This window comes from Drosophila willistoni, assembly GCF_018902025.1.
Source record: "Drosophila willistoni isolate 14030-0811.24 chromosome XR unlocalized genomic scaffold, UCI_dwil_1.1 Seg144, whole genome shotgun sequence".
NCBI lineage: Eukaryota > Metazoa > Arthropoda > Insecta > Diptera > Drosophilidae > Drosophila > Drosophila willistoni.
Window position 1 is genome coordinate 8,791,625 of NW_025814057.1, and position 9,830 is coordinate 8,801,454.

The 9,830-nt window shown below is 36.6% G+C and overlaps 2 protein-coding genes across 2 annotated transcripts; one reads left to right on the forward strand and one right to left on the reverse strand.

The window, feature by feature from the left end:
• Positions 1–357: 357 nt before the first annotated feature.
• On the forward strand, positions 358–2,192 carry LOC6638723 (delta-aminolevulinic acid dehydratase). The gene has a single exon (XM_002061799.4). The coding sequence runs from the start codon at positions 473–475 to the stop codon at positions 1,457–1,459; it is 987 nt and encodes a 328-aa protein (XP_002061835.1). The 5' UTR covers positions 358–472; the 3' UTR covers positions 1,460–2,192.
• Positions 2,193–2,906: 714 nt separating this feature from the next.
• On the reverse strand, positions 2,907–5,218 carry LOC6638722 (probable myosin light chain kinase DDB_G0279831). Its single transcript, XM_023181302.2, has 2 exons — positions 4,671–5,218; positions 2,907–4,605 (listed from the first exon to the last, which is right to left on the reverse strand). Exons 1-2 carry the CDS (start codon positions 4,689–4,691, stop codon positions 2,950–2,952), a joined length of 1,677 nt encoding a protein of 558 aa, XP_023037070.1. The 5' UTR covers positions 4,692–5,218; the 3' UTR covers positions 2,907–2,949.
• Between the last annotated feature and the right edge of the window lie 4,612 nt (positions 5,219–9,830).

The window sequence follows — 9,830 nt, forward strand, 5'->3', positions numbered from 1 at the left end:
TTACATTTGTATGTTAAGACAAATCGAATTTGAATTCAAAATGAATGCGGTATTTTCAGCCAGTGTTGAAAAATGTTGCTACACAAAATGTTTGTGCTCTTTCTATCTCTTGTCTTTCTCTTTTGGTCGGCGGACGTACTCCTTTGTTGCATGTTCGACTCTATTGTCGGAGTTCGACTCTTTTGCTCGACTTGATGGTCGAAGTTCGACTCTTTTACCTGATGTTGGTACTATTTTATACGATTTTTACTGTTTTGTTCGAAGTTGGGGACTCTTTTGGATGAACTGCGCTCTTTTGTTGCATGTTGGATGCTTCCATCGAGTTGCGAGCCCCCTTGCAACATGTTCAACAGAGCCACTGGCTATAAATAGACCCGCCGTCAAACACATTGAAGTGAATTAAATTGTTAACCAAATAAAAATATATTTATGCAATTTCAAGAGGTCTCAATAAAAAAGAAATCCAATAGACATGGAGCGAAAATTGCACAGTGGAATACATCATCCAACGTTGCGTTTGCTGCAGGAATCCGGATGTGAAATACTGCCACATAATCTAATGTATCCGGTTTTCATTGTCAGCCATGATGACGATGTGCAGCCCATTGCCAGCATGCCGGGAATCTCGCGATTTGGCATTAACAAATTACGTGAACATCTGGAGCCATTGGTGCCACAGGGATTGAAATCAGTGCTGCTCTTTGGCGTCGTTGAGGGCAATCTCAAGGACGAGATGGCCACCCATGCCGATTCGGCGGAAAATCCCGTGGTCCGTGCCATACCCAAATTACGCAAATGGTTCCCCGAACTTTTAATTGCCTGCGATGTGTGCATCTGTCCGTATGCTTCGCATGGCCATTGCGGCCTGCTGGGTGAGACCGGTCTGGAGAATGGGCCGAGTATAAAACGTATTGCCGACATAGCTGTGGCCTATGGCAAAGCGGGTGCTCACATAGTCGCCCCCTCCGACATGATGGACAATCGGGTGAAGGCCATTAAGCAGGCACTGATCGATGCCAATTTGAATAGTGTCTCGCTATTGGCCTATTCGGCGAAATTCGCATCGAATTTCTATGGACCATTCCGTGAGGCAGCACAAAGTGCTCCGAAATTCGGCGATCGTCGTTGCTATCAATTGCCCAGTGGTTCACGTAATCTGGCAATGCGTGCCGTCCAGCGGGATGTTAGCGAGGGTGCCGATATGCTAATGGTTAAACCCGGCATGCCTTATCTGGACATATTGCGGCAGACCAAGGACACATATCCATATCATACTTTGTATGTGTATCAGGTATCTGGAGAGTATGCCATGCTATATCATGCCGCTCAAGCGGGTTCCTTTGATTTACGTGAAGCTGTCCTAGAGTCAATGAAGGGTTTTCGTCGAGCTGGTGCCGATTGTATTATAACCTACTATACACCATATCTGCTCAATATCATAGACAACAAATCGGCATGAGTTCCCCTTTGTCTTTCTCTCTCTCTCTCTCTCGGACCAGAAGTGTACTTAAGCTCCTAGCTAGCTTCCCCTTTCCTTCCACCTCTCTATTCATTTAATTCAAAGTAGTTTCTAGTTTTTGCCTTATCATTGTTAAAGCGCAATATATGCTTATCGCTTCGTGTTATATTTGAAAGTCTAATTGTAAGGCCAAAAAACAAAAAAAAAAACGTAGAGTCAATTCAAATCAATTTTTAACAATTTCATTTTGCATTGCGTCAGAGAAATCGCTCTGGATACACTTTCTATATAACCGGTTCCAAAACTCTGGAACATTGTGATAGTCAATTAACATACATAAAAAAATTTATAATTGTTTGTTTTTTTTTGTTTTTTTAATATTTGCTTCACGTACAAATCATTTAATCTTTCATATTTATTATTTTTGGTTTGGGTTTTTGCAATACTTTTGTGACACTGTGAACTCTGGCTATATATGTATGTATATGTATTACTTTTAGGGATTTATATATGTACGATATATATATATATATATATATATAGTTAAGGTTTCAAGTCAGCTTACTTAGCTAATCTTACACGCTTTTTTGTGTGTTAAGTCTTAAGAAGAAAGTGTACAAATAAAGTCACAAAATAAAAACTAAATGCTAATTTAAGTACAATAAGAATGTTGAATTGTTAATTGATGGATATACACACATATCTATATATATATACGGAGAGAAATCAAAAACAAGTTTTTTTAATTCCTTTATATGTATATTGGATTTTGATTTTATAAAATCAAAATTATGCAATAAATTGCTATTAAACATTGCGTTTTTTGACAAATTTTAAATTACAAGACACGAAAAAAAAATTTGTTAAAATTAATGAATATCTTTCCAGCCTCTTGCATACTTTAAGGAGCAAAATTCACACATTTTACATCCTAGATCTGCCCATGAGGTCAGATATACAAAGTTTATGAAATTGATTATAAACTTAAATGAAGTGAAACAAATCTTTATGTCTGATACATATTCTTAGGTCTCACAACGAATTACATGCGATTTCAGTAAAGGTTTTTTACAATTCTTAAAAATATATTTTTGTAATTTTGTAAGGAATGATATTGAAATCTTCACATGAAAAAATACAATCTTTAAATGTGTCTAAAATTGTTAGGAACTCTTTTGTTTTTTTTAAACATCGCTATAATATTCAAATTGTATAACAAATCGTACTCGAAATTCAGATTTCAAAGAAAGTTAAGTTAAGTTTAGCTTAACAAGAAAGCAAATAAAGTATTAACTACTTTCAAAATATTGAAACACTGTACAAATACATACTAAGTAGAAAATTTCTCATGGATGTAGGGTTTGTTTTCAATCTGCTATATCTATATATTGATATAGATACATATATGTATATAATCTCTATTTAAGAAAGAAAATACTGTGTGTGTGTGTGTGTGTGATGTTTTTTGTTTTGTCTTCTGGGATTTTTTTTTAGTTGCTTTCACTACTGTGTATCTGACTGTGTTCTAATATATCTGTATTTTGCATGGGTTCCAAATCCGTTTCCGATATGATCTCGGCCAGCCATTGTTCGATTTGGACTGGATGAAATGAATCTTCATCTCCACTGTTGGCTTCTAGAATGATTTTAAGATTCTCAAAATTCTTTAAAATCAATCGTTTGCCCGGCTGCAAATGGGAAGACATCGATGATGGCAACTCGCTGGCGTCATCCTCATTATCTCTATCTTTGTTGGTGGTGGTGGTGGTGCCGGTGGTCCTGGGTATTGGTGGTGGCGGTGCTGGTGGTGTTTTTTTGGTGGGTTGGGTATTGGCATTACAAGTAGAGTCGGCTGGAGCCGTTGTGGCATAGATACGTCGTGGCTTTTCCTTCATACTCTTTTTAATTTCATCGAGTAGACGATTATAGAAATCGCAGGTGACATCATGTGTGTCCTGCTCGACAACCACTTCCTCAAATTGATACGAATTGGAATTGGTTGAGGCAGCTTCTTCAGCGGCTGCTTCAACCTCATGTTGATTGGAGGCGGGAATCGCTTGGGTAGATTTTCTGGTGTTGTTGCTCTTTTGTTTCTTTGACTGGGAACGTGAACTAGCATTACTGGAATAGCTTGAACTGGATGCTGTGGAGATAGATTGGTCGGTGGTATTTGTATTTGTATTGGTGGTGGTGGTGGTGCTGCTACTCGATGAATCAGCAGAGATCGACTGCGGCGGCTTGGCCAAGGGAATTTTGGTACTAACCGCCTCCTCTTGGGCACAATTAATGGTTAGACTGGCTATATTTCGCAAATTAATGGTGCCATTGCAATTATTGATTGTTATCTTTGGTTTGAAACGTGGCTTGCGCTGCTGCTGCTGCTGCGACTGTTTCTGTGTCGATGCGGGAGGAGGTTTACCATGCTCCAGTAATGTACTACTCTTCGATCGGGATGAGTCACGACCATCGCGACCTAAACTGGATACAGCTTCGGCTATAGATGATTCCAGCTCATCATCAAGCTCTTCGAGATTAAGGGGCGGCACAACCACCGCCGAGTCTCGTTTGATTTTCGCCTTGCGTACCAATTCTTTGGCCTCCTGCAGTGTTATATTGATGATTGAACGTTTTGCATTGATATTATTCTCCTCGATCAGCGATTTGTTGGTGAAATCGACCACAATGGCCTCGGCGTTAGGGGGCGCCGCTTCTTCATCACCATCAACATCATGCACATCGTCTACATCTAAATCATAGGCATAGGCTATATTACGCTCCTGTAAGCATTTATACATGGTCTCGTGATCATCGATTGGCTCTATATAATCTTCATTCCGTAGCCCTGTATTGCGATAATCCTGCAAAGCAAATTGCATATTATTGTTGTCCAATTGAAAGTGTCCAAAGGTGCGTATAGCTGCTAGCAGTTTATCCTCCTCATCACCATCGCCAGTAATGAACTGAATATCACCATCGGCATCCGAAGCGCCATCTCCTCCTCCTCCTCCTCCGCGTCGTCCTGGCTTGAGCATTTGCTGCTGTTTCTGGGTATTCGCAATGACTTCCAATTGTCGGAGCAGCAATTTCTCACGCATATGGAGAGCTGCTCGTATTTCATTAAACTTTTTTTGCACATTTCCTTTGACCTACAATAGATGATAGATAGGTCCAGAGTGAAATTGGACAGTGAAAAATATTTAATTTACTTTACCTCATTTAAAATGTGTTCCATTTTGGAAACTGAGCCCTGGATTCAGGTCCAAGTCTATGTTAATTTTTCCTTCTTTTTCTGTCTCCTGAGGAGTTGCCGTGGTAACAGCTAATAATAATAATAATAATGCCTTGGTACCCTTAGGTACCGATGTCTACGCCCCCGCCCTTTGCTTAAAAGTGTGTGTGTGTGTGGGTGTGTATGTTAGTGTGTGATGACGCAAAAGGTTTTTGTTTTATTAATGTTAAAGTTCACTGAATATTGTTGAGTACTCCAGGTGCTATTGATCTCATAGTGATCGATAGTTTAGTTTAGTTTTCTTTTTTTTTTGGGATTTGTAAGGATAACTGGATAACTTGTTTACTGCGTAATATATCTTAGATAGATGGAATGTGCTCTCAGTTGATATCAATGTGTAAATGTTGCGTTTTTTACGTTTACTCAAGATTCCGTTATATCGAAAACATAAACAAAACAAAACTGACAACAAAATTCACCGCAATAAATGAGTTTTATTCCCCACAAAGAGACAAATTCTGCCCACACACAAACACACACACATTCTACCTAACGTTGCCACAATGTTTGCACTTGCATCTATTTCATTGGATGTGGCAACACTAAATTTCAAATATTGCGGCTAAACCAATTTTTGTCTAAGGCTGTGGAAATTTCCAGGAACTTGACTAACAAAGAAATTCCCTTACAAGCTTTAATTGCTTATTTGAAAGTAAACAAAAAGAAAATTCGAATTACAGGTATACCTAAAACTAGTAAAAACTTCGCAAAGATTTGGCGCCAAATCTAGTACACTCAAACCGCCTTTTTTTTGCCTTGCAGACTCATATATGAGTAATCGTTAATTAGCAGACTCATTTACGTGTGTTAACAGACGCAATTTAAGTTAACAGTCACTCATTGTATGAAACTCGTTAGTTAACATACTCGAAGTACGGTAGCAGGCTCGCTTTGAGTGATTCTGCTAAAAGGGCGACTCACCGTGAGTCTTTTAATTTAACAGAGATTCAACAAGTGTCTGGCAGTAACAGAATTTCTTTAAAAATACTCTTACACAGAATAGTTGTATTTAATTTACATCAGTTGTATGTATAAATTTTAAATTTACAATGAAGCAGTAAGGTAATTTAATCTACCATATCTTTATAATTCAGTGCGTTTTGTAATAATGTAATGCAGATATTTCGCTGACCCTAATTGTAATGCATATGCCAACACCGAAGTGCCTATATTACATACATATGACTATTATAATTTTGATTGTTTAATAAGCAAAATGTTAGGGTATCAAATATGTCTGCATAATGTATGCTTAGTCTTCTTAACCATAACATGAGTTTTTTTTTTTTTAATTCACTAGCTTTTTCTAGCCTATTTGAAATGTTAATATGTTCAGGCCCTGGAGATATCTGTTAAGTCGAATGCTCCAATATTCAACTTAACATGGCCAACAACTGTTAATTTGTTTCTGTTTTCAAAGTGAGCGGTTGTGCGGTCGCTTGTTTTCGGTTTTTTAAAAAGTAAAATTTTTGAACAACTTACTATTTGATAATATTTGTATTATTTTTTGTTCAGTGTTATTTTTGTTTTCAAGTGAAGAGGTTGTGCGTGGGACTGACTCTATCTATCTTTCTCTCTGCCAGCATATAATAGTCAACAATTGACGAAATATTTTTTGAATTCTACAAGTGTATCGGATAGAAAAGTGGCTAACGGCGGCGCGAAACTATAAAGCAGAACTCGTTCAGTTTTGGAATTTCATTTTTGAAGATCTCAAAAATTATCCTTAAGACTAAAAATTGTTTATAATATTTATATGAGAGACAGCAAATATGCAAGGAGAATGAACAAAAGTATGCCACGAATTACTTAGCCAGAGAGCCAAACAAAAACACACACAACAAAAAAAAAAATCGAAATCTAAGGCAAAACGTACAAATTGCCGACGACGCCGACTGTGTCTCTCCTCTGGCTTTGTGTGTTGTCTGTGTTGTTGCTCAGCTGCCACTGCCACCGTCGACGTCGCCGTCGTCGCCGCGTCAAGTGTTTGATTTTGTAATATGTTTTTTTTTTTTTATTTTGCTGTTTTTGCTCATTATGCATATGAATTTTGTGTTGTTTTTAGTTGCACATATTTTTGGAAAAAAAATTTAGAAATAAATGTATAAAGTTGAGATAAACTTTTGTTGTTGTCGCTAGTCTGAGTAATTTACAAAAAAAAAATACAAAGAAGCAAACGAAAATACAAAAAAGAAAAAAACTGCCGACGTGTGTGTGTGACTTATGAGTGTGTTATGTCTGTGTGCGTTTGTGTTGTTAGTTGTATTTGTGTTTGCATTTGCTTTTGCCAACGTGTTTTGGTGTTATTATTATTATTGTTTTTCTTGTTATTAATATTACCTAAACAAAAAAGTATTTGTGTACATTTTGAATCTAAAAAAAGACGAAAAAGAAAATAACAACACACAGACACAGACCAACACACACACAAGTAACAAAACAAAAGCAAAGGCAAAACAACACAATAAAAAAAAGTAAATGAAAGAAAGATAAAAAGCGAGGCAGGAAGAGAGAGACACCCAGAGGCCAGAGCGAGAGAGTGCGAATTGTGTCAATGCGGCGGCAGCGGCAGCAGAGACACCGTGATGACGCCAAGATTTTAAAAATATCTTTTACAAATGGTCAATAATAGTTAGTTAGTTAGTTCATCTCCTCCCCACCCCACCCCACCAACTAAACAGTTGCTATTTGGCAGGTGGTGGGATGGAGGCAGAGGGCAAAGGGCTTAAAAATTAATTTCTTCAACTATTTTTAATTGGATTGGCAACCACAAACCACGTTTAAATTCTCTTTTTATTTCATATAGTGTTTTGTGTTGTGTTCCATGTGCTTTTTGTGCTTCTGTTTTCATTTTTTTTTTGTTTTGTTGCTTCTTATGATGATTCTTGGCTCTCTCGCTCTCTCTCTCTCTCTATGTGTGTGTGAGATTTTTTTGCTTTTTAATTGTGTTTGGTTTTGTTTTTGTGTTTGCAACGGCAACGAAACAACGGCAATGTCGGTGGCTGCAGCAGCGGCGGCGGCGGCGGAGGCGCCGTGTCATTGCACGCAAAGCGTCGTGACTGGATGCCAATGAAACATTCTTACATTAATTCATACAATACATATGTACATATATAAAAAACAAACACACACACACACACGCACCCCAAAAACATGCATTTTGTATTTGTAAAGGTGTATTTCCTCTCAGAGAAGGGGTCCCTCTCAAAATTCTTGAATATCAAAAGATGTTTAGTTTTTGGAAAATTTACTTACATTGCCGAAAAATCTCCAATGAACCTGTTAAAAATGTATTTAGATAGTCGGAATAAGTGTCCTAAAATGATCATTTTCAATGATTTTCAATTAGCCAGGATTTGAATCTGTCCTGCCCTGCTCATACTTGGCTACGCCCTTGTCAAGTATCCATATTAAAGCTTAAATTTGTAATCACTTTTAGGAGTCTACAATCACTTTTTAGTCGACAAAAAATGTCGAAAAAGATAGAAACAGAAACTCAAATAGAAACTTTATATAGAGTTAGTTTCTTTTCGACATTAGGCATGCCTAAAAAATAACACCGCGAATTTTAACTAATTGATCACGTGTTTTTTTTGCTTCTTTGCTGTGTATTTTCGAAATATAGCGAAACATCTTTAAACAAAATATTTTATAGAATTTCTGAAATATCAATACTTATCATCTAATTAAAAAAGTTAACGAAATAAACTTTAAATTAAGTGTTTTAACTCGTGTTAACATTTTAGTTTAGAGTTGAGTCACTGTATAATGGATTGTTGTGGTAGTTATGGCTTCAATTGTTGCTTAATTCAGATTTTTGGGGTGTATTTAGCTGGAAAATATATTTTGAGATCTAGAAGTTATTTTTTCCACAATCGAATCGAATGAAGGCTGTGCATTTCCCCAATCAATTATTCGCCCTTTTTGTTTGAAGTGAAACTATTCCCATATGTACATACATAGTCATGTGATTCAAGTTATAAAATATATGACGATCGGAGCGATAAAACCAACATCAAGCTATCGCTGAATGTTCTCATCTTGGAGAGAGAATAGTTTGTACTTGAATATGTAAAAATATACTTACGTAAATATGTGTGTACCGACGGATAACGCAACGAATTGAGAATTAATAAGCAATTTTAGCTTAAGCAACATCTGGTGGAAATTTTACGTGCCTATATTTTGACACTTAACATTTTGCTTTCAATATATTTTGAGTTAACACACAACATTCTTTCATGGCTAGACTTTCAAGCCGTCATTGATGCTAGGGTTGGGCCCTACCAAGTATTAAAAGCAGAAAATAAGCTTTTTTTTCGTACAAACTAAAAAGTGTCCGAATACTTGTTGTGTGTAAAAATGTGCCTCTTTTTATATTTTAAAGTTTGAAACAGAGACTGATAAGGGAAATAGTCGTATTGAGATTTCGTTGTCTACGCATTCCTTGCGAATAGTTTTGCTCGAACTTTTTAATAATATTGGATAGATTCATCTTTTTTATTAATCAATTGTGAATTGGAGAAAACAAAATGGTAAAAAGGTTGAGTTCCTTCGAATCCAAGTAATATATCTTTTTTGGCGACCTTTAAATCAATGTGCCCTTCCTTCAAAGTTTAAACTTTTTCCGTCTAATCAACTACAGTTAAGTTTGCTGGTGCTTTTCGCTTTCTTGACTCACATTTTGACTTTTGTTGTTGTTTTCCGGTTTTTTTTTCTTTTTTTTTTAAATATTTAATTCTTTCTCTCTTTTTTACGCTCTTCCACTCGCTCAATCTTTCTCTCCATCTCCCTCGCTCTCTGTTGCTTCTCCCTCTTTCGTTTTGTGTTATCAAAAGACAGAAAACCAGTTTGACTTAACTAAATGGTTGTTTTTGTTTTCTACGCTAGTCACTGACTGGATTATTGTTGTTGTTGCTGTCGCGTTTCCCTTGCGCTTAGACAGAAAAAAAAGAACGAGAAATTACCTCATTTTACACCTTAAATTTAAGCATTTATTTCTACTGACTATTAAATGTGATAACTTAATTTTAATTTTAATTATCATTACCTTTATTCTGCTGCTGCTGCTGCTGCCATTAG